We start from the raw sequence: 25,899 nt of genomic DNA on the forward strand, positions 1-25,899 counted from the left end.
TAACTGGGGATCTCAGCGTCTGCCTGCTGTGCCTCTGCCAGCGCTGCATAGTCCACCCCCTGGGACAGGGCCTGTATGGTCAGTCTGGAAAGTGCATCCGCCACAATGTTGTCCTTTCCCGAGACGTGCAGGATGTCCGTCGTGTATTCGGAGATGTAGGACAGACATTGCTGCTGGCGGGACGACCAGGGGTCGGACACCTTAGTGAACGCAAAGGTAAGCGGTTTGTGGTCTGTGAACGCGGTGAAAGGCCTACCTTCTAAGAAGTACCTGAAATGCCGGATTGCCAGGTAAAGTGCCAATAGCTCCCGGTCGAAAGCACTGTATTTGTGTTCGGGTGGTCGTAGGTGTTTGCTGAAGAACGCCAGGGGTTGCCAGCGACCCTCGATGAGTTGTTCCAGCACTCCACCGACCGCTATGTTGGATGCGTCCACCGTGAGGGCAGTAGGAACGTACGTTCTGGGGTGCACTAGCATCACGGCATTTGCCAAGGCTTCTTTGGTTTTAACGAAAGCGGTTGCGGCCTCTTCGTCCCAGGTAATGTCCTTGCCCTTACCCGACATCAGGGTGAACAGGGGGCGCATGGTTCGGGCTGCTGAGGGGAGGAAACGGTGGTAAAAGTTCACCATACCCACGAATTCCTGCAAGCCTTTGATTGTGTTGGGTCGGGGGAAGTGGCAGACCGCGTCTACCTTGGCGGGCAGCGGGGTTGCCCCGTCTTTAGTAATCCTGTGGCCCAGGAAGTCGATGGTGTCGAGTCCGAACTGGCATTTGGCTGGATTGATTGTAAGGCCGAATTCACTCAGGCGGGAGTAGAGCTGGCGGAGGTGGGACAGATGCTCCTGCCGACTACTGCTGGCTATGAGGATGTCGTCCAAATAGATGAATGCAAAGTCCAGGTCGCGTCCCACCGTGTCCATTAGCCGCTGGAAAGTGTGTGCGGCATTCTTTAGACCAAACAGCATTCGGAGGAATTCGAAAAGTCCGAACGGGGTGATAAGTGCTGTTTTGGGGATGTCGTCCGGATGTACAGGGATTTGATGGTATCCCCGGACGAGGTCTACCTTGGAAAAGATCCTTGCGCCGTGTAGGTTTGCTGCGAAGTCTTGAATGTGCGGCACAGGGTAGTGGTCTGGCGTTGTAGCCTCGTTCAGTCTGCGGTAGTCACCGCATGGTCTCCAGCCCCCCGTTGCCTTGGGCACCATGTGAAGGGGGGAGGCCCATGGGCTGTCGGACCGTCGTATGATCCCTAATTCTTCCATCTTCTTGAATTCCTCCTTCGCCAGTCAGAGCTTGTCCGGGGGAAGCCTTCGGGCACGGGCATGGAGGGGTGGTCCCTGGGTCGGGATGTGGTGCTATACTCCGTGTCTGGGCATGGCTGCCGTGAACTGCGGTGTCAGTACTGATGGGAAATCCGCCAGGACCCTGGTGAATTCATCGTAGGACAGCGTGATGGAGTCCAGGTGTGGGGCTGGCAACTGTGCTTCACCCAGGGAGAACGTTTGAAAAGTCTTGGCGTGGACTAATCGCTTCCCTTGCAAGTCGACCAGCAGGCTGTGAGCTCACAGAAAATCCGCCCCCAGGAGTGGTTGGGCCATGGTGGCCAGTGTGAAGTCCCACGTGAACCGGCTGGAGCTGAACTGTAGCCGCACCGTGCGGGTGCCATAGGTTCGTATTGTGCTGCCATTAGCGGCCCTCAGGGTGGGTCCCGGTTCTCTGTTGTGGGTGTCGTAACTCGTTGGAGGTAAGACGCTGATCTCCGCTCCGGTGTCAACCAAAAAGCGGCGTCCCGACTGCTTGTCGCAGACGTACAGGAGGCTGTCCTGATGGCCAGCCGCCGTAGCCATCAGCGGCAGCTGGCCCTGGCGTTTCCCGGGAATTTGCAGGGCGGTCTGCAGCGGCGGGCCTCTGTGCTCCACCGCTGGTGGTAGAAACACCATTGTTCGTTGGGCTCCTCACTCCCGTCGTCGGGTTTTGTAGGCTCTGCTGCTGGGCCTGGTCTGGTCTGTCGTTGGGCACGCGGCTTGGTGATCTGTGCGACAGATGCCCCTCTCTCCTTCTTGGCATTCCACAGCACATCTACCCAGGCTGCCACCTCCTGGGGGTTGCTGAAATCTGCTTCGGACAGCAGCAGGCATATGTCCTCGGGCAGTTGCTCTAGGAACGCCTGCTCAAACATGAGGCAGGGTTTGTGCCCTTCAGCCAGGGCCAGCATCTCGTTCATTAATGCTGACGGCGGCCTGTCTCCCAAACCATCCGGGTGCATTAAGCGGTGTGCTCGTTCGCGCCGTGAGAGTCCGAAAGTCCTTATGAGCAGGGCTTTGAATGCTGTGTATTTGCCGTCCTCCGGGGGCGACTGTATAAACTCCTCAACTTGTGCAGCAGTCTTTTGGTCGAGGGAGCTCAGCACGTAATAGTAACGAGTGGAATCCAAGGTTATCTGCCGAATGTGGAATTGGGCTTCTGCTTGTTCGAACCATAGACGGGGTCGCAGCGTCCAGAAGCTTGGCAGTTTTAACGAAACTGCGTGAACAGATGCAGCATCGGTCATCTCTGGTCCAAATATCGTTTGGGCCGTCGGGGTCACCAATTGTAGCGATGTGCTACACACAGCGCTAGTATAACCACACGGAGTCGGTGAATTAGAGTTGCGATGAAAGAGATTTATTCAAACTCCGCGGCCCGCTTTAAAGCCTTCTCGTTCTCGCCCTCCCTGGGCAGGACTACTGTGGGGAATGCATATTCCCAGACCCTTTCTGCGCGCGGGATTTTCCCCCTGCTGGTGAAGATGGCCTGGCGCCCTTTTTGCTGCCGGCCCCCTGCCTGCGCGTGCTATTGTGAGCCGGTTCGTGTGTGCCAGAAAGTGGGTCGCCACACTATCATATAAACATACTAGGTGTTCATTTGGTACTAGTTACAACACCTTCTATGCTTTTATTTTGGGGAACATTTATAATAATTCTGCTCCAGGTTTTGAACAGAATAACAATCCATGCACCATTGTTTTATTGGTATATTAAGACAGATGTTGAGAAAGAGTTTTTGTTTTATTTTTTGAGATATATACAGCGTGGAATAGACCCTTCCGGCCCTTAGAGCCACGCCACCCAGCAACCTGATTTAATCAGAGTCTAATCACTGGACAACTCACAATGGCCAATTAACCTACCAACATCTTTGGACTGGGAGGAAAACCACAGCTTCCAGAGGAAACCCATGCAGTCACAGGGAGAAGCATCCAAACTCGCTATAGGCAGTGGCAGAAATTGGACCCAGATCGCTGGTACTGTAAAGTGCGATGCTACCATGCTGCTCCTAGTGCCAGAACAAACGAGTCCTGAACTATTGGTGTTCTGGCATGACTAATGACTATTCCTGAAACAGCATGAGTTTTGAACTAATGTTGTTTTGCCCAATATTCTATTTTATATATACTGTATATATCAATTTCCATTATTTCTTTCTGATGAAGCAAATAGGTTCCATTATAGATTTGAGATCTCCAAGTACTATCATAGAGACAGACTAGTTGGCATATCTAGCCAGTGCCAGCCTAGTCTTCTACCTGGTCCCATCTACCTTGCCCAGACCATAGTATTCATATCTCTCTCATCCAAACTTCATTTAAATGTTACAATTAACGCACATATACCACTTCCACTGGTAGCTCATTCCATACTCACTTCACCCTCTGAGTGAATGTTCCCCCTCAGATTTCCCTTAATTACCTTTCACCCTAAACAAATGACCTCTAGTTTTAGTCTCACCAACATAAGGGGGATAAACCTGCCAAGCATTCAACCTATCTATACCCCTCATAATTTTATACACTTATATGATCTCCCTTCATTCTTCCCCAATGGAAATATGATCACTAGATCCAAAGTGTTCCCCTACATGCTCTTACCACCTACCCTGACTCATTCCCCAATAGGAGATCCAGTATCACACTCTCTCTAGTTGGGACTTTGACATGTTGATAAAGGAAACTTTCTTGAACACATTGACAGGCTCTATCGCATCCAGTCCTTTTACAGTATGGGAGTCCCAGTCAATATGTGAAAAATAATATTTCCTGCAACTGTTTGCTAATTCTCTACAACATTACTCATCAAAATCCTGCTGATTATTAGGTGGTCTCTAATAATAGTCTCATTAATGTGCGCATCCCTTTTTTATACCTCGGTTCCACCTCAATTGTCTCTGTAGATGAGTCCACCAGTAGGTTTAATATCTAATTTCCCCACTGCCACTCCATGCAGTCCTGTCATTCTAGTTCCCATCCCTCTACAGTTCTAAACTCCCTGGAGCAGCACCAACAATCCTTCCTCCAAGGATATTGGGCCTTCTCCAGTTCAGGAGCAAACCATCCCATTTGTACAGGTCCCACCTGCCCTGGAAAAGAGCCCAATGATCCAAAGGTTTAATGCCCTCCCATTTGTACCATCTCCTTGGCCAATTGTTAGACTGCACTATCTTCCTAATTCTTGCCTCACTAGCATGTGGCACAGGTAGCAATCCTGAGATCACCTGCATGGGGGTCCTGTCTTTAAACTTAACACCTACTCCTGAACTCACTTTTTGGGGTCTCCTCACTCTTCTTGCTTACATCATTGGTACTGATATAGACTACGACTTCTGGCTGCTCCCCCTCCCCTTTAAAAATGTTGTGGACTTGATCCAAAACATCTCTGACCCTAGTACCTGGGAGGCAATGTGCCATCCAGGAGTCTCATTCTCATTCATTGAATCTCATGTTTATTCCCCTATTAACACTGAAACCCCTATCACTACCCAACTTCCACCCCCACCCCACCCCTCTGAGCCATAGAGCCAGTTCCAGTGTAGAGACATGGCTGCTGTGACCTTCCACTGGTAGACTGTCAGCCTATCCCAACTGTATTCAAAGTAGTATACTTGTAATTGAGCGGAACAGCACTCTCTTTCCCTCTCCTAAGTTACCAGTTACCTGCCTCCTGAAACCTGTGACTGCCTTCCTATAACTCCAGCCTAACAACTCCTCAGTCTACTGAATGATTGGCAGGTCATCAAGCTCCAGTTCCCCAATGCAGTTTGTCAACAGCTGCAACCGGATGCACTTCTCACAGCTGTAGTCATCAAGGTCACTGGAAGACTCAGACTTCCCACATCCCACAAAAGGAGCATATCATGCTGCTATCATATCAGCATTGCATTAAGGCAATGAATATGAAAATCTATTCTATGATCTTCCTTTAGATAGTTAAAGATCTATTAATATTTTGTGTAAATTGTTATCTTGTTTCATTTACAATTTAAGATGCATTTCGTAATGGATTTGTAGAAGGTGAAGTCGATGGATCAATTGGGAAAATTGAAGCTATTCGATTATTCATTCTTTCAGACTCCTCTGTTTGGGTTTTACTGAATGAGGTAATATTTCAAAGATTTCATTCTAATTACTCATTTCTTATTACTCATTATCTTTATTATCATTAATACAGATCTCATAAACTTGGCAATGTATTGCTCATATAAATCATCTGTGCAATAAATCTGTAAAAATAAAGCAGTAAAAACAAACTTTATCACTGGTCCTTGCACTAGTCATTGTGACCAGTTAATCTGATGATGACACAAACTTCACAGCATAGATTTCAATCGCCTTCCCTCAAAATTATCTTCAAATATCAATGTAACATCATCAAGAACCAACCGAATTTTCCTTTACTACTTTACTTGTCCATGGTCCACGCCAGGCACTACAGATGGTACTGATGAACAGTTCAGTGTTGTTGCTGATATTGTCAAAGTAACCAATTTAATTCCAAGTGTTGTATTTCATGTTTCAGGATACCAGGCCCATTAATGTAAAAGTTCTTTTGCTGTTGTCCTCAATTAGGCAAATAAGGACACAAATGTAATGAGGTCCAAATAAATAGGCAGTTCCAGACCTATACAAAGAGCCAGCTTTAAGCCAGCGCCATTTTTAAATGACGTGGATTCTACATGCAACACACACAATATGCTAAAGGAACTCAGCAGGTCAGGCAGCATCTATGGAAATGTATAAAGAGTCGATGTTTCAGGCCTAGACCCTTCTCCAGGACTGGAAAGACACTAGAATAAAAAGTGTGGCGGGTGGTAAGGAAGATAGCTAGAAGGTGATCGGTGAAGTTGGGTGGATAGGAAAGATAAAGGGCTGAAGAGGAAAGAATCTGATAGGAGAGGAGAGTGGACCATGGAAGAACTGGAAGGAGGGGGCGGCATAGGTGGAGGTGATAGGTAGGTGAGAAGAGGCCAGAGTGGGGAATAGAAGAGGGGAGGAAATTTTTTGTTTTACCAGAAGAAATCAGTATTATTGGATTCTATACGTTGTGCAGCAAGCTTTTCCTAAAAGACAATTAACTATTGCCCTAATTTTCAATGGTTCAGCCACCTGAGAAATTTCTGTTTTTGTACTTTGAGTTGGAGATCCAATAGCTGTAATGCAATAGACTACAGAAAGTCAAATTTATCTTAAACTGGAAAAGCTGTCAAATGTATTGTGAATTGAGAATGCAATGAATTATTTGGACAAGAGAGTATATCCAGGTAAAAGTTTCATTGGCCATGAAGGAGACCCTAATGTCAACAAATGACCAAGCTGAAGTTATTGTTAAACCATTACTATGGCAGCAAGACATGTTTGAAAGTGGGCTCACACCCAATAGTGAAATCTCATGAATTGTGGATCTAGCTGTCCAAGATGTGGTACAATTGACAATCTGATACTGGATTGCAAGGGAAGACACCCAAATCGTCATGCAATGAAACAGCCAATCTAAATTCTACAAAGAGATATGGGTGTTCAGTAGGTTTCGGAGGCTACTTGGTGTGCTTGTGCACTCTGGCATATCTGAATCACTATTGTTATACTATTCCACTATTCATCTCAACTGAAAGCAAACAAACAAGACCTGTCAGAGGTCACACATTTTCGGTTGAAATATGACATTCTACTTTCGATTTTTATAGGACTGCGAAAGAAAAACTTTTACTAAATTGGGAAACATCTAATCATTAAAATTTATCTTAAGGATTTTTTTGCACAGAGAGAAACTCGAATTCACTGAAATTATTAGAACATAATCATTTCTATCTTAAGTAAAATGATTTGTTGGTGTGTTTCTTACTGCAGAATCAGTAGTCCAACATAGAAATTATTCCAGCTTTTTATAGAATTATGTTCCCTTTTCCTTTTGTAATGTCCCAAGGGTCTTTTACTGCAATAAAAGTGATGTACTTAGCTTAGAAATTAAGCAACACTATTAAATTTACGGCAGAGGGGATGAGATTGGTAAGAGATGTGATTTTGATTTATTCCAATGTACATAAGGAATACTGGCAGTTTCTGAAACACAGTAATGTATGTGTGTACACCCAAAGATATACACGTATTAATGGGCTGCAAATTAAGCAGGGGGATTCAGTGCCTCTTAAAAGGGACAGAGATTTGGACTTCATGCAATGAAACTGATTGTATAAGTGGTTAAAGCTGGTAGAGAAGTGTTTTGATGTGACCTTGTAGGGCTTTGTATAGGAAAAGGAGACAAGGAACTTAAGAGCGTAACACCAATGAGGTCAATATTAGGAACACTGCTGCCAGATCATGGATTATTGTGGCCAAGTGTTCAGTGGTCTAAAGCTAATGCTGTAAAAGCAACATTGAAATGATTGCTCATCAATCAGTAGACAAGTGGTGTGCAAATAACATCATGATGATTAGCAGATTTCTTGAAATTTAGCTGCCTGCTTTTAAATTCTGTCACCCAGCAATTTTAACATGACTGTAGCCTCCTATAATAAGTTGCTGTTGAGTTTCTCTCAAATGTGCATATGCAACCATCTCATCCAACTATCTGGGTCCTTATGTGTCCACACTGCATCTGAAATAAACAGAGGAAAAGTTGTGAAAATTAAAATTATTTGAGGTGAATACCTACCTGGAGATTCTCTAGAACGCCTCTGCACTTCCAAAAATCGATGAAAGGTATGAAGGTTCCATGCACCCTCAGATGGAACTTTGACACAGTGAAATGAGAGTGGCACCACTATTGTTTCTGAATGATCCGAGGGGAAGGAAGGTTACGGTTCTGACAGCACAATTATGGCGTGATTGTTAGACCAATGGTAGAGTGTATCATACCTAAATCATAAGTTTGTGTGCTGCTCATTGTAACAGTTTGTCCGTTGAGCAATTCAGAGGAAGTACTTGTGAGAATGAGCGGCCTGTGGTAGAGTGGACATAACAGGTCTAACTATTTGAGGAGTAAGCAGCACACTGCCTTATTATTTCAGGAGTGGTAGAAGCATATCAGAGGTTGCATTGTTTCAACCTGTGCATCTGCCAACTGATCTTCATCTGCTGGCCCTTGCCTGCTAGCCCTCATCCTTCAATATGCTGCAGTACCCATTGCATGCTTGGAGTTGAACGGGTCCATGTTCCCCAGAATGTTAAACAGTATATGCTGCTATACAGTAAAGTTTGTAAAAACACTTGTTTTAATTATTCATTTTTTATCAGATTTTCATTGACGCAACTACATAAATGGAAGGAACTACACGTAGTTATACCTTCGTAAAGTTTGGGTGATGGATTTCTTCAACAATTGCGCCATCTAGTGTCAGAACATTAAAAGAACAATCGAGTGAAAAATCAACCAAAAAACACACCTCAATAGTGGGAATATAGCTATGCAAATTTTGAAATTATTTCTGACCAAATTAATTGAAATTTATTTATTAAACAATGTTATTGCTATTTTATCAAGTTTCACATATCTTTTACTGTCACTAGAATAAAAAACTCATTTTAATGAAACTTCAGTGATGTTACAAAGAAGCAAAAAGTTATTTTGTAATTAGCATGAAGATAAATAATTTAAAATTAAACTAATTATCATGATTACAATTTGAAACAATTACAAGTTTATTATCATAGAAAGTTCTGGTGGTTTTTTTTAGACCTTTTTGTCATTACTGCCATTAATGTTCTTTCTAACAGAAGTGAGCTAGGTTAAATCATTGCTCTGGGCAATTGCCATTTATAAGATCAGAGGGTATTTTGTGCCTTTATTTAAATTTTTCAGAGATTAAACACTCCACTCTTGTATCAACTTTTGAATTGACAAAAAAAATACAACAATATAACTGCAGGAGTCAAGGTCACAATGTTGAATTGGGCGTATGTTTACATTTATTTTAAAAAGCAGATTTTTAACCTTAATATACATGGATATCATTTTAAATTAGTTTCCTTGGAGTTTTGTACACAGTAGATTAAAAAGTCAAAATGAGTATTTTTTAAAAAATGCTAAATAAAAGTGTTAAATTTAACTTGTGATGATTATTTTTGTCACCTTAAGTGAATGTTTAGTTTTGTATTTTGTTTTCAGTGTAAGAACTCATTTAGGATTTGGAATACTCATTTGGCTTGGACATGCACCATAAATAATTTGGGAACCTACTCTTCCTTGGTGAAGTTATTTGTTTCTGTGAAGGACATCACATCAGAACCTGAATGCCACCCAATGCTCAAATGCATGCACTCAGGAGGAGTTGTTGCTGGGACTCTGAATGATTTTCCACTTTTAGCCCAAAAATACAGAGATCAATAATACCAGTTCTGTGCTTAAAGATTTTACTTTAGCTGTTATCAGTTAGGAATTTCCCTGGAGGAACTCCCATTCCCTTTCAAAATTATCTTAAGGATGAAAATCAATTTTTTAAAAACTCCAGAAATAGGAAATCTGAAATAAAAAAGTGTTGGAAATGTTTAACAGGTCAGGCAGCATCTGTGGAAAAAGAAACCAAAATACAGTTTGAAGAGAAAATAACTTAGTTTGAAGAAGATACAAGAGATGGTGCAGATGCTGGAAAGCTTGAACCACACACACACACACACACACACACACACACACACACACACACACACACACACAGTGCTGGAGGAAGCAGGTCAGACTGCATCTATACAGGGAAGTGAACACCTGATGTTTTGGTCCGAGATCCTGATTGCATAGAATATTACAGATGGAAAAACCTACATCAAAACTTACCAATTCTGATATAGATGAAGAATTCCAGAGGGGTTTGCTCTATTCTTTAAGTAATGCCACACACCAGCTTCACCACCCCAGTGCTAAATTTGGCAAATATTAATTCCTCTTATCATCTTTAAAAATGAGTAATAAATATGTATTCTCAATGAGCTTAGTTCTGATTAATTGGATGGGTGGCTCATGAGCTCACAAGGAAAACAGATGATCCAACCAACTGACTGAAACCATATCCTACCAAGAACTTCAGTCACACTGCTTTTGCTATTTTTAAAGAGATTCTTGAAATCTTCAATAAAAGCTCCCCCAATTTTTCATGGCTGGATTGGTTCTAGAAGCTAAATCTAAAATTTGGAGGTTTGGCCTGATGGCTTATGGCTTCAGTTAACATTACATACACCATATTACTCTGCAAGAATATACAAAGAGAGAGAGAGAGAGAGAGAGAGATAGATAGATAGATATTGAGATTGAAATTTATGGGACAGTCACAGATTTATGGGAGAGTGGCAAAGAGAAAGCCCCTGTTGAAAAAAACCTCACATGAAATCTTGGCTAGAGTTGGCAGAAGGCATGTGGAAGATTCTGATGTGAGCTGGAAGAAGGTTCTATGGTTTAATGAAACCAAAGTTGAGTTTTTAGGCCATCAAACTAAATGCTATGTTTGGAATAAGCCAAACACCACACATCATCAAAAGCACACCATCCCTACCGTGAAGTACGGTGGTGGCTGCATCATGCAGTGGGGATGCTTCACCGCAGCAGGCCCTGGAAGGCTTATGAAGGTAGAGGGTAAAATGAATGCAGCAAAATATTGAGAAATCCTGGAGGTAAACCTGACACACTCTGCAAGAGAACTGCAACTTAAAGAGAAGATTTGTTTTCCAGCAAGGCAATAACCCCAAGCATAAAGCCAAAGCTACACAGGAATGGCTTAAAAACAAAGTTAACACCCTGGAGTGACCAAGTCAGAGTTCAGACCTCAATCCAACTGAGAATTTGTGGCTGGACTTGAAAGGGTTAACACAAAATACTCTGAAGATGCTGGAGTCAAAGCAACACTCACAACACGCTGGAGGAACTCAGCAGGTCTGGCAGCATCCGTGGAAACGAGCAGTCGACATTTCGGGCCGGAACCCTTCGTCAGGACTGTAGGGGGAAGGGGCAGAGGCCCTATAAAGAAGGTGGGGGGAGGGTGGGAAGGAGAAGGCTGGTAGGTTCCAGGTGAAAAACCAGTAAGGGGAACGATAAAGGGGTGGGGGAAGGGAGGCAGGGAGGTGATAGGCAGGAAAGGTTTAGAAAGAATAGGGGAAAACACAATGGGTAGTAGAAGGAGGCGGAACCAAGAGGGAGGTGGTAGGCAGCTGGGGGAGGGGGCAGAGTGACAAAGGGATAGGGGAAAGGAGGGGGAGGGAATTACCGGAAGTTGGAGAATTCTATGTTCATACCAAGGGGCTGGAGCCTACCTAGACGGTATATGAGGTGTTGCTCCTCCAATAGGAAAGGGTTGAAAGGGTTGACTTGAAAGGGTTGTTCACTCATGATCCCCATGCAATCAGACAGAGCTTGAGCAGTTTTGTAAAGAATGGGGAAAAATTGCAGTGTACAGATGTGCAAAGCTGATAGAGACCCATCTACAGACTCAAGGCTGAAATTGCTGTCAAAGATGCATTTACTAAATACTGACTTGAAGGGGGTGAATACTAATGTGTTTTATATTTGTAATCAATTTAGCTCACTTCCTAAAGATCTGTTTTCACTTTGACATGAAAGAGTCTTTTTCTGTTCATCAGTGTCCAAAAAAAGCCAAATTAAATCCAACACCTTCTCCCTCATTACCATTCAGGGCTCCAAACAGTCCTTCCAGGTGAGGCGACACTTCACCTGTAAGTCTTTTGGGGTTATGTACTGTATCTGATGCTCCCAGCGTGGCCTCCTGTATATCGGTGACACTCAACATAGATTAGGAGATCGCTTTGAGAAATTAAAAGGACTAAATCCTAACTGACTTATTTGCAGTTTGACTAGTCGCATTGTAAGAATAATGTTGCAACTAAGGAACAAACGAATGCTTGTTGCATGAAAAAGCTGCTTTGTGTAACCACTAATCAAGGATGCCACGCAATGATCAGAGTACTTTGTCAAGTCGTTTATTGTCATTTCGACCATAAGCTGCTGGTACAGGACACAGTATAAACAAAACAACGTTCCTCCAGGACCATGGTGCCACATGAAACAACACAAACCTACACTAGACTACACGAGACAGCACAAGGCTACATTAGACTACGTAAAACAAACATAAAAACTGCACTAGACTACAGACCTGCACAGGACTACATAAAGTGCACAAAACACTGCAGGGCAGTACAATAATTAATAAACAAATAAATGTGACAATGAACGTTTAACAAGTAGCCCCAGACAGTGCTTGGGGCTCACTTTGTTACAGATTTTCCAGGCTCTATAAGTGGGGGCTCTGTAGTATCAATTGAGACACAAGCCTGCTAATAAACAGTACATAACCTTAAGTAAACTGAGTCTGACAATTATTCCCTTAGTCTGAACCTAAAATCCTCTGGCAGAGAGGCAGATCAACAGCTTTGACAAGCACCTACACTCCATCCATCAGAAGTGGGAAATCCCATTATAATTCCATTTCCCATTCCAATATGGCAATCCATGGCCTCCTCTACTGTCACAATGAGGCCACACTCAGTCTGGAGAAACAACTCCTTATATTCCGTCTAGGTAGCCTGCAACCTGATGGCATGAACATCGATTTCTCGAACTTCCGGTAATGCATCCCCCCCCCCACCATTCCTCATCCCCTTTTCCCTCTCTGAACATGTCTTTGCCTGCTCATGGCCTCCCTATGGTGCTCCTCCTCCCTTTTCTTTCTTCTCTCCTGATGGATTCCCACTTCTCCAGCCTTGTATCTCTTTCAGCAATCAACTTCCCAGCTCTCCATTTCATCCCTCCCCCTCCCAGTTTCACCTATCATCTTCTGTTTTCTTTCTCCCCAACCCAAACCTTTTAAATCTACTCATCTTTTTTTCTCCAGTCCTACAGACTATACTTTTACCCCAGAGGTGCTGCCTGGTTTGCAGAGTTCCTCCAGCATTTTGTGTGCATTGCTTGGATTTCCAGCATCTGCAGATTTTCTTGTTTCCAAATTAAATTCCAAATGAAAAAGACTAAGGAGCTGGTGGTAGACCTGAGGAGAGCTAAGGTACCGGTGACCCCTGTTTCCATCCAAGGGGTCAGTGTGGACATGGTGGAGGATTACAAATACCTGGGGATACAAATTGACAATAAACTGGACTGATCAAAGAACACCGAGGCTGTCTACAAGAAGGATCAGAGCCCTCTCTATTTCCTGAGGAGACTGAGGTCCTTTAACATCCGCCGGACCATGCTGAGGATATTCTACGAGTCTGTGGTGGCCAGTGCTATCATGTTTGCTGTTGTGTGCTGGGGCAGCAGGCTGAGGGTAGCAGACACCAACAGAATCAACAAACTCATCCGTAAGGCCAGTGATGTTGTGGGGATGGAACTGGACTCTCTGACGGTGGTGTCTGAAAAGAGGATGCTGTCTAAGTTGCATGCCATCTTGGTCAATGTCTCCCATCCACTACATAATGTACTGGGTGGGCACAGGAGTACATTCAGCCAGAGTCTCATTCCACCGAGATGCAGCACAGAGCGTCATAGGAAGTCATTCCTGCCTGCAGCCATCAAACTTTACAACTCCTCCCTTGGAGGGTCAGACACCCTGAGCTAATAGGCTGGTCCTGGACTTATTTCATAATTTACTGGCATAATTTACATACTACTATTTAACTATTTATGGTTTTATTACTATTTATTATTTATGGTGCAACTGTAACGAAAACCAATTTCCCCCAGGATCAATAAAGTATGACTATGACTATGAAATCCACTGTGATTCAATGTTGTAAAACAATAAAACATGAATACTTCCAAGGCGAGTGAATACTTTCTATAGGCACTGTACATATAGCGAGGGTGCCTAAACTTTTGCACAGTCCTGTAGTTTCAAATATAACTACAAGAGTCATCTAGCTTGAGCATAATGAAGGAAGAGGTTTAATCAGGTTTAATTTCACTAACATATGTTGTAAAATTTGTTGTTTTGCATGCAGTACAGTGTAATACGTGGGCATGTGGGCAAGTGGTTAAGGCACTCAACTAGTGACCTGAAGGTCGTGAGTTCGAGCCCCAGCCGAGGCAGTGTGTTGTGTTGTTGAACAACGACATTGGTGTGCCAAGCTGTATCCACCCTTGCCCTTCCCTTGGACAACATCGGTGTAATGGAGAGGGGAAACTTGCAGCAGGGGCAACTGCCAGTCTTCCATACAACCTTGCCCAGGCCTGCGCCCTGGAGAGTGAAGACTTTCCAGGCGCAAATCCATGGTCTCGCAAGACTAACGGAAGCCTTAAAAGTGTAGTACATAAATAATAAAAAACAATGAATTACAATAAGTATATATAAAGACATTAAATAAGTAGTGCAAAAAGAGAGGAAAAAATAATGAGGTAGTGTTCATGGGTTCATTGTCCATTCAGAAACCTGATAGCTGAGGGGAGGTAGTTCCCAAAACATTTTGTGGGTCTCTTCAGGCTCCTGTACCTCCTCCTTGATAGTAGCAAAGAGGAGAGGGCATGTCCTGGGTGATAGGGGCCCTTACTGATGGAAGCCGACTTTTGAACATGTCCTCGATCCTGGGGAGGCTAGTGCCAATGATGGAGCAGACTGAGTCTACCATTTTCTGCAGCTTTTTCAATTCCTGTACTAATACCAGACGGTGATGCAATCAGTTAGAATCCTCTCCACCATACATCTGTAGAAATCTGTGAGTGTTTTTGGTGATATACCAAGTCTCTTCAAACTCCTGATGAAACATAGCTGCTGTCAGCTATATTTCATCAGGAGTTTGCTCACTTTTTCCACTGCTGATCCCTCAATGAGGACTGGTGTGTGTTCCCTCAACTTCCTCTTCTTGAAGTCCCTTGGTCTCACTGACAAGTGAGTGCCAGGTTGTTGTGGCAACATCACTCAACCAGCCAATCCATCTCGCTCCTTATCACCATCCAAAATTCTGTCAACAATAGTTGTGCCATCCGCAAATTAATAGATGGTATTTGAGCTGTGCCTAGCTAGAGTTATGGGTGCAGAGTAGAGTAATGGGCTAAGCAGGCATCCTTAAGGTGCACCAGTGATGCCTGCCTGCAAGGAGAATATGTTATTTTTTCTTATCTGCACAGACTGTGGTCTCCTGGTGAGGAAATCACAGATCCAATTGCAGTTCTGCCAGGCTATGAGATTAAAGATTGTTTTGGTTCATAAATGTATTATTAACAAATGCTAACATTGCTTTATGTATGCCAAAGTTTAAATTGCTAGATCTTATATTGTCACGTAACTGAAATTGCGTTCACTACAGGCAAGATTTGTTCAACAATCACTTCCAACATTCTATTATGTAGATATTTCTGGAACAGTAAGGACAAGATCAATGTAGTTCCTTTCACTTTTGTTCTTTCACACAAAATGTGTATAAGCTGCCTTCAGTGCTTCTTCTAAGATGTGATCAATATGAATATTGCTTCATTAGATATTATCATTCTTAAGAGGTTTCCTTGCTCAAGTATAAAATGCACAGATTCCTCACATTTTCAGATTTTCCGATTAACCCTTGCTGCTATTTGTGTAGTAATTGGGAGGCATGTTATTTACAATGAACTAAATGAAAGAGGCACAAGTTGTGAGAAACATTGTAGTAATGAAGGCCATTCAAAATAATCATGGCTGATAATTCCTGCCACTTAGAAATATTCAACTACCATCAATCTGGCCTGCCATCTGTAATTGAATACTTAGAGCTCTACAGCACAGAAACAAGCTTTTTGGTCCATCTAGTATGTGCTGAACTCTTATTCTGCCTAGTTCCATTGACCTGCACCTAGACCATAGTCCTCCATACCTTTCCCATCCATGTACTTACACAAATGTTTCAATCAAATCCGCATCCACCACCACAGGCGGCTCCTTCCACACTCACACCACCCTCTGAGTGAAGAAGCTCCCCCTCAGTATGAAAAAATCTAGAACACATCCACTGTAAACAAGTGCAGATGGGAAGAGACTGTTGTTTGCATGTCAACTTCAGCCCAGTCTGATACATGCTACCAAAGTACTTTTGGTTCCTCTAGGTCTGTCTCATTGCAATTGAAAGTGGCGTCAAACAATGCCAGCTGTGTTGCAGCCCAAACTTCTGGATAAAGGATACTACATTGGTACTGTGCCAGGAATAGAAAATGTTGCCTTCCTTGTAAGAATCTGCAGCAGTGAAATTTATTCTCAGAACTCCAGATGCACAAGAAATCTGATTAATAGATGTGCCAACTGTGAGATCTTCTCCATGGGCATAACTACACAACAAACCACAGTACAGGAATTCAGAAAAACTACTGTAGAAATATGAAATAAAATGAAGTGTGGGAAATGCATAAAAAGCCCACAAACAAAAAGTTGAAGGTCTAAATCCATTCCCTTAAAATGTTACCCGTTTCTTTCACAATAGACTCTGCTTGATCTGCTGAATATTTCAAGCACTTTCAAGCATTGTTCAAAAATTCAGACTTGAGGTTGTGTGCAAAGACCCAAGTGAATATCAGTTCCTGTATGCATTAATAAAATTCAAAACAATACTTATTTTTATGAAGGTCAGCAACCATTTTCAAATGAATATTGCCCAAACCTACATTGAAGCTGAAGGATCAGATACAGTTTATAGAATTCAACTCAAATCAAAGGAGAATAAGAGCTCACATTAAAACTCTGCCCCAGCTTTACCTCCAAAAGCTGTCTGAGAACTCAAAAGCAGGGTCTTAGTAGTACAATGCCTCTCCTCTCAGGGTCTCCACTGTGAAGTTGAAAGAATATAAGTAGCCATGTATGACATGTCCATGTACCATCAGAGCTGCATGCTTTTTGTGAAGAAGGATCAATGACCAAAAGTGTTAACTCCATTTCAAAGTAACCCTTATTATCAAAGTACATATATGGTCATAGTAACTATAATAAGATCAGTGCAGAAGACAACAAACTGCAAATGTAAATATAAAAAAAGCAATGAATAACAAGAACATGAGATAATGAGATAAAGTCCTTGAAGTGAGATTGTTGGTTCTGCGAACATTTCAATAATGGGGGAAGTATGTGTAGTTATCCCCTTTTATTCAAGAACCTGTTGGTTGAGGGGTAGAAACTGTTCTTGAATCTGGTGCTGCGAGTCCTGAGGCTCTGGTACCTTCTACCTGATGGCAGTAACAAGAAGGGAGCACGGCCATGATGGTGGGGATCTCCGATGATGAATGCGGCTCTCCTACAACAGCATTTCATGCAGATGTGCTCAATGGTTGGGAGAGCTTCACTTATGATGTACTAGGCCAAATCCACTGTTCAAAGGTTTCTCTTTCCACAGAAAAGCTGTCTGACTGGCTGAGCAAATACTCAGCCAATACTTCGTTAGAAGCTTGAGGAGATTTGGTATATCACTGAAGACTCCTGCATATTTCTAAATACAGTTGAGAGCATTCTGACTGGTTGCATCTCTGCCTGGTATGAAGACTCCAATAGGGCAGGATCAAAAAAGGCTAGAGAGAGTTGTAAATTCAGCCAGCTCCAACATGGACCCAACCCTTCCCACCACTGAACGCATCTTCAAAAGCTGGCAGCTATCATTAAGGACCCTCACCATTATCACCAGAAAGGTGGTACAGTTCCTTCAGCTCAGGAAGACTGTGTGGATGAGATCTACAGTGAGATCCAACGGCCAGGAAGGTGGAACTGACAGCTCCTTCCACTTGACCATCATATTTCCGAACAGGCCATGAATACCACCTTGCTATTCCTCTTTTGGAATACTTATTTATTATAACTTATATTAATTGTCATATCTTGCACTGACTGTTGCCACAAAACAACAAATTTCACAACATAGGTCAATAGACAATAAACAATAGGTGCAGGAGTAGGCCATTCGGCCCTTCGAGCCAGCACCGCCATTCACTGTGATCATGGCTGATCATCCCCAATCAGTACCCTTTTCCTGCCTTCTCCCCATATCCCTTGACTCCACTATCTTTAAGAGCTCTATCTAACTCTTTCTTGAAAGCATCCAGAGACTTGGCCTCCACTGCCTTCTGAGGTAGGTCAGTGATTCTGGAGATTGTGGAGGCTGTCCGTCCTCTCTGACAGTGACAGGAAACCTGTCAGGAGAGATTTTGAAGTGGAAAAGCCATTGCACCGGGGCACTTCCATTCTCTTTTCCTCATAAGTCTGCGTCCTGTAGTACCAACAAGTGTCACAAACCTGGGCCTTCCTTGGTTGCAGTGGATGACCATGACGTCTTCTGTTCCCTCGCCATGCCCTTTGCTCTCCACGCGGCATGCAGTTCCACCTTCCTGGCCATTGGATCTCACTGTAGATCTCATCCAACCAGTGCACCTGAACTGACCTCACACACTAGGACAGGCATGTCTCTATCTTACCGGGGTGTGAGGCTTTCAGCTACCCTCACCTGGTTTAGCCCACTTGTCAAAGCGGTAACCTGGGTGATGGCCGCTGTCGCATGGAATCAGCTACTAGGAGCAACAGGGGAGAATCGAGTCGCTGGTGGGGACCAAGAGTGAGTGAGCTGCCCCAAAATAGACCCAGACAGCACCAGAGGTGCTACCCTTCCCTGAACAGTCACCATTCCCGCCTCACTTAATCATCTTTCATCCCTCATGTTGCCCAGTCCTACACCCTGTAATGTACACTTTCTATATCCAGTTTGCATCTCTCATAACTGCACCACATTTTGCATCCTCCTCCCATCCTCATCCTGCTCTCCTGGGGAATCCCCACTTGTACTCAGATCCCACTATGCACCCTCCTCCTATGGCCACACCCTACTGTATTCCATCTCCCACAACTCCTCCACTGCCTCACTTCATTACAGTCTCCTTTGCCCACCATCCCTCCCCACTGAGAACTCTCCTTCAGTGTCCACACTACGAGACACATCCTCTCCTGCTCCCACAGAAATCTCCTATGCCTACAACCTACTCACGTGCCCAGATAAACCCAGACATCCCACCTCTCCCAGAAGTTCCGGGAGTCACCCACATATGAATAGTGGCTCCCTGATGCCCGCAAATTATATACAATATCACGGAAATCAATCTTTTTGAGAGCGAATGACAGAAAGCAAGAGAGAGCGCGAGAGCGACCACAAGAGAGAGCGCGCGCGCGAGAAAGAGCGAGAGCAAGCAAGCGAAAGCAAGCGAGAGCACTTGAGAGCGCACGAGTGAGAGAGCGAGCACGCCATGGCAGAGTGTTCCAAAAAAAAATATAAAACATATGACACCCCAGACTACCCTAAAGTGTACCCCTGCCTAATAGGGGTCAAAATAATGACAGTGTTGCTGGCTGCACTGTTTGCAACAGTGACTTTTCTATTGCCCATGGTGGGTTAAGACTGTAAAAGACATGTTGAGGTGAGTTTAACAGGTGTCATTCGTTCATTAGCATAGCTAACGTTATTTAAACTAGCTGGCAAGCTGCTAAGGAGCTACTCTATTGCAGACATCCCACCTCCCTTACTCTACACATGCCCTTACACTTCCTCCCTTACCACCATTCAGGGCCCCAGACAGTCCTTCCAGGTGAGGCAACACTTCACCTGTGAGTCGGCTGCGGTGATATACTGCGTCCGGTGCTCCCGATGTGGCCTTTTATATATTGGCGAGACCCGACGCAGACTGGGAGATTGTTTTGCTGAACACCTACGTTCTGTCCGCCAGAGAAAGCAGGATCTCCCAGTGGCCACACATTTTAATTCCACATCCCATTCCCATTCTGACATCGAATTTGCTGGTGAACGCAGCAGGCCAGGCAGCATCTCCAGGAAGAGGTACAGTCGACACTTCGGGCCGAGACCCTTCGTCAGGACTAACGGAAGGAAGAGCTGGTAAGAGATTTGAAAGTGGGAGGGGGAGGGGGAGATCCAAAATGAGAGGAGGAGACAGGAGGGGGAGGGATGGAGCGCTCCTGTCTCCTATCATTTTGGATCTCCCCCTCCCCTCTCAAATCTCTTACCAGCTCTTCCTTCTGTTAGTCCTGACAAAGAGTCTCGGCCTGAAACGTCGACTGTACCTCTTCCTAGAGATGCTGCCTGGCCTGCTACGTTCACCAGCAAATTCGATGTGTGTTGCTTGAATTTCCAGCATCTGCAGAATTCCTCGTGTTTACCCATTCTGACATGTCTATGCACGGCTACCACCTCTCCCGGAAGTCTCCCGCAAATTGATGGTGCTACCTCCCTGAAATGAGTTTTTGCAGGGTGGGATGTCTGTAAACCCCCGCCAATAACCCTTTCCTGTGCCCATAGTCAAACACAGTCCTTCCATACCCAACTCCTATGCCGAGACTTCCTTCTCCTTTCCCAAGTAGACACCCCACTTCCCGTGGTCACAGGCATCCGCTTCCTGCGCCCTCTCTCTCGTCCCCACGGTCAGTCATTCCCTTCTGCCATATACAAACACCTTTATTCACCTTACTTCGCCAACACCACCCCACGTCCCAGTTTAAATCGTGCGAACCGTTTCCTGTGTCACCGACCCGCCAGTACCCGAGCTACGCGCTTGCGCCGTGCCTACCAACTGTTCTCTTCCCGTGACCCCTCGCATCCTTCCGGTGACCTCGTCCGGGGCGGGCGCAGACACTGACCGGTTGGCCACCCGCCCGCTCGAGCCTCCGCCGTTTGAACCCGAACGTCTGCAGAGCCGCTGCGTGTAGCGCGCATGCGCAGCAGAGTCTGGCGGTTATACATGAGAGAAGGGGACGAGAGGTAACTGGGGAGTGAAGAAATAAGTGGTCAAGAAGAAAAGCAGCGTGTTGTCACCTTGTGAGTAATGTAGTGAAGAATTAAGTTTCGTGGCATGGGGAGGGAGTTAGCGACAAGCTTGAGGTACAATATCCCGCTTTCCGGCTGCTCTTGCTGAACATTTTCTGCAGGGTTTGCTGCAGTCTGCAGATTCTCCATTTCCATTCATTTTTAAACTGGACCGTGTGCTGTAAATTAAAATCCCTGCTGTTTAACCAATTATTTGTGAGCTTTGTAGTTTTCTTACAAGCCGCCTGTTAGTGATACTTTTTTTTAAAATAATGAAGCTGTGATAATGATTTAAATATTTATTGCCGAGCCACTATAGTGGGTTTATAATTTTCTTTGTGGGGTGGGATGTTGTAATCAGCTGGATGTGAATAAGGAAAAGATTAAAAGCTGAAGATGCTAATAAAAATATGCCTGTGAAAAATTGATAAGGGCATAGATGTCAATGACAAAATGGATAATCGGCAGTCTGCTATGTTGTCAGAAGAAGGCCTTGGGTGGGCCTTACTATTCTGTATTTCTTTTCACAGCCTTTTGTGGCTGTATGCAGCAGCAATCTGCTATATACTGTAAGATCTGATTTGATAAAATTTGCTTTAAAGTATATGTAATTGGTCAGATTCTGTAGTCCAGTCTTGGTTGGTGATTAAACTCAAATGCAATGCTATTTATCCTTTAACTAGCAATGAAATAAAAAGTTAATGGAATAAATTTAGCCCTTTTGGTTGAGGTGATAGTGCAAGCAATTGAAGCAATGTATAATTTAGCTAGTTAGTGTGTGCCATTGGGAAATGGAAAAGATGGCCTGCAATAACTGTTACAGAAGTTGGGGGATGGGGGCAATTGTAAACTGGTTAAGTGATTGCTGTTTCACAAGTGCTTCTTAACCTGTTCAGTATTTTCCTCAGCTTTTACTTGTAGTGCAGATTTACTGTTCTGCTGAAGTGGCTTCAATGTGAAATGTTAAATCTGTTTCTCTTTCAACAGATGCTGCTTGGAACTCAAATGTTTGACTTTCTGCGTTCTATTATTGTTAAAGCAATGACAGCCATTTTGATCAAAGTTGCAGATGACATTCTGTAATGTTATAATGCATGAAACTCTCCTCAATTTCATAGTAAATGACACTTGTTATCCTCTACTACTTTTTCATTGATCAGCCTAGTGGTCCTGTTTTCAATTTGGTGACGTGTTGAATCTTGGCATCTAAATAAGTCATGTAGGTGGGTTCAAGTTTAACTATAGAATTTTCAGTGGCATTCTGGTGGAGTACTTACTGCATTACCAAGAAGTTACGTCCCTTATGTAAAGCATGGAACTGGGGGTCCAAGGAGATACCTGGAGTAAAGATGCCATAGCACACTATCAAAAGAAAGATAGAACTGGAGTTCTCTCACTGTCCTGATGAATTGTTTTTTCTTATCTCATATCACCAATGGCAGAATAACTGATCACTTGTTTTGTAGAACTTGGTGTGAGCTAATTAGCTGCTGTGTTTCCTAAACTATACTGACTACAGTTCAGAAGTACTTCGGCTGTAAAGAAATTTGACTGGAAGTTGAACTCACACCACCAGGTTCAAGAACAGTTACCACCCCTCAAACATCAGGCTCTTGAACAAAATAGGATAATTACACACATCTATTGAGATGTTCCTACAACCAATGATTTCATTTTAAGGGCTCTTTATCTTATTTCATGCTCTTGTTATTTATTGCTATTTTATTTATAGTTACCTTTCAACAGTTTGTCTTCTATTCTCTTGCTTTTTAATTGATCCTATTTACAGTTACCAATGTATAGATTTGCTGAGTATGCCCACAGGAAAAAGAATCTCAGGGTTGTATGTGGTGACATGTATATATTCTGATGATAAATTTGGCTTTGAACTTTAAATATCTAATTTAGTTTCCAGAAGCATCTATTTCCAATTCTAAAAGCCTCATTGCAAACATTTATATCTCCTTGCCTTAGCAATTATAAGCTTCCTGTGGCTAGCTTTCCATCCCACATCTTACCAAAACTTAATTCATCCTAAATTCTACTGCCAGCTTGCCCATTGCCCATCTGCTAGTTGACCTACTTTGGTTAATCATACTTCAAAATTTGTAAGGGAGAGAAGCCATGTTTAAATTCTTAAATTACTCACTCTTCCTGTTTGAATCAGAGCAGGCCATTGCCAGTAATACAATTGATTTTTTAAATTGGTTTATGATTGTCATATTGAGATGCAGTAAAGAAACTTGTTTTCATACTGTTCAAAGTATCTTATCAAAGTACATATATTTACCATGTACTACCTTGGGATTCATTTTTTTGTGAGGGGAATACATTAGAATTTCATGAAAAACTATATATGCACAAAGGCTGACAAACTACCAATGTGAAAAAGAAAGAAACTGTGAAAACAAGAGTAATAATACTGAGAACGAGCATTGTAAGCTGAGTCTGTAGATGATAGAATCAGTTCATAGTAGTAATGGTTGAAGTAGTGAGAAGAGGTGGATGTCTTTGTGGATGCTGTTTTTTTGTGTGTGTTAGCACACCATGTAAATGTACTCAATGGTGGGAAGGGCATTGCCTGTGATGGAGTAGACTGTATCCACCACTTTTACATTCCTGGCCATTGGTGTTTCTGTTCCAGGCCATGATGCAACCAGTTAGGATATCCTTCAATGCGTATCCATAGAAGTTTGTCAAAATTTTCAGTGACCTGCCAAATCCATGCATACTTCTGAGAAAGTAGAGCCATTGTGATGCCACCTAAGTGCTGGTTCCAGGACAGATCCTTTGATATTAAGGTCAAAGAATTTAAAGCTACTGATTCTCTCCATTTCGGAGATCAATTTATTAAAACGGTGCATTGAGGTAGGACAAGGTGTTACATTTACAGAGAGAGTGTAAGTAGCCAATAAAGTGCAAGGTCATAATAAGGTAACTTGAGGTCAGAAGTCTCATTTATTTATCTACTTGTATACATGCTTATTTATGTAGAGATACAGTGCAGAACAAGTCCTTCCAGCTGAGCCCAGTAACCCACCTATTTAACCATAGCCTAATCACAGGACAATTTACAATGACCAATTAACCTACTGTTACTCTTTGGCATGTGGGAGGAGGAAATGCACGCATTCACAGAGAGGACTCAGACAGACTCAGCTCCGAGCTGTAATAATGTCACACCAATTGCTCTGTTATTGTGTTAGGTTAATGCTCAGGAGCTTTACAGCAGTGAGATAGAAGCTGCCCATGAGCTTGTTGGTGTGTGTTGTCAGGCTTTTTTATCTTCTGCATTATGGGAGGGAGGAGAAGAGAAGATGTCAGGCATGGGCGGGGTCCTTTGATTATGCTGGCTGCTTTACTGAGGCAGTGAAAAATGTAAGTAGACTCCGTGGAGGGCAGGCTGGTTTTTGTGATGCGCTGAACTGTGTCCACAACTCTGTGGCTTCTTGTATTCTTGAGTGGAGCAGTTGCCATACCAAGTAGTGATGCACTATAGAGTGCATCTTATCTGGATGCATCAATAAAAAATTAGTGAGGGTCAAATGAAGCATGCCAAATTTCTGTAGACTCCTGAGGAATTGCAGATGCTGATGAGTTTTTTTTAGTTATGGTATCAACGTAATTGGACCAAGACAGGCTATTTGGTGATGTTCACTCCAAGGAGTTTCAAGTTCTCGTACCCCTCAACCTCAGCACTGTTGATGTAAACAGGAGTAGTGCAATGCCCCCCTTTTTGAAGTCAGTGACCAGCTCCTTCGTTTTGCTGACATTGGGGGAAAAATTGTTGTCATGACACAATGTCAGTAGGTTCTCCATCTCCTTCCTGTACTTGAACTCATTGTTACTTGAGGTACAGCCCATTACAGTGATATCATCTGAATCGAGCCACAAAGTTCTGAGAGTGTAAAGAAGAGGGCTGAGGAAGCAACCTTGTGGAACATCTGTGTTGTTAATAATCATGGGAGAAGTATTGCTGCCTATCCTTACTGAATGTTGTCTGTTGGTGAGGAAGTCAAGATTGTTTAATGTTATTTCCTGTACAGTGTAAAGGAGAACAAAATAATTGCTATGGTTTTGTATATCCATAAAGTGAAGCTCGGCCATACACAAGATATTCTTCAATGTGTATCCATAGAAGTTTATCAAAATTTTCAGTGACCTGCCAAATCCATGCATGCTTCTAAGAAAGTAGAGCCACATTCTTGTTGCCATTGTGATGCCACCTAAGTGCTGGTTCCAGGTCAGATCCTCTGATATTAAGGTCAAAGGAAATAATGTAGCAGTGGTGGAATTAGTGGATGGAGCTATTGATCAGCCTTGCTGCTTGGGGAAAGTAATTGTTTTTGTTTTTGAGTCTGGTTCCATTTGCAAAGGAAGGTGATGAGTCTCAGATGCAGGAGTCTGAAGATGTTTGCTTGGAATTATAGTGTTGCAGACAGAACTGTAGTCAAACAATTTTTTTTTGTTTGGCTCTTTTTTTTCCCCCTTCGGTCTAGTAGAACCAGATCTGCTGTCCCAAATGATGTTCTGTTTATCAGATACAGTGCAGGCATTGATCTATTTGATTTGATATTTCTTTAACTGTTAAAGCAAATAACATATTCTATCTTAACTTCTCATAGTCCTGCTATTAACAAAACTTTACACTGACCTAGAAACATAATCTACATCAATCTGCAACATTAAGCCATTTTGACTCACCTTATCAAAGATATTCCATTTGTCCTTTTCATCTCTCTCTTTTGCTCTGTGATTAAAAACTTGATCTAGCATTCTCTATTTTGACATAGTGTCTTGGACCTGAAATGTTAATATTGTTTCTGTTTCCATAGATGTAACTAGGTATTTCT

At 43.2% G+C, this 25,899-nt stretch overlaps 2 protein-coding genes across 2 annotated transcripts in view; both read left to right on the forward strand.

Annotated features, from left to right (window-relative positions):
- LOC134345637 (alpha-1,3-mannosyl-glycoprotein 4-beta-N-acetylglucosaminyltransferase B-like) overlaps window positions 1-9,199 on the forward strand; it is a 175,030-nt gene extending 165,831 nt beyond the window's left edge. The window contains exons 14-15 of the mRNA XM_063046630.1: window positions 5,300-5,412; window positions 8,546-9,199. Of these exons, the coding sequence (XP_062902700.1) occupies window positions 5,300-5,412; window positions 8,546-8,569 (137 nt within the window). The 3' untranslated portion in view covers window positions 8,570-9,199. The remainder of the gene's footprint in view (window positions 1-5,299; window positions 5,413-8,545) is intronic.
- Window positions 9,200-20,906: 11,707 nt separating this feature from the next.
- LOC134345636 (calnexin-like) overlaps window positions 20,907-25,899 on the forward strand; it is a 55,437-nt gene continuing 50,444 nt past the window's right edge. Inside the window, exon 1 of the mRNA XM_063046629.1 lies at window positions 20,907-21,058. The gene's annotated coding sequence lies outside the window, so the exon portion shown is untranslated. The remainder of the gene's footprint in view (window positions 21,059-25,899) is intronic.

This window comes from Mobula hypostoma, chromosome 4 (assembly GCF_963921235.1).
Source record: "Mobula hypostoma chromosome 4, sMobHyp1.1, whole genome shotgun sequence".
NCBI lineage: Eukaryota > Metazoa > Chordata > Chondrichthyes > Myliobatiformes > Myliobatidae > Mobula > Mobula hypostoma.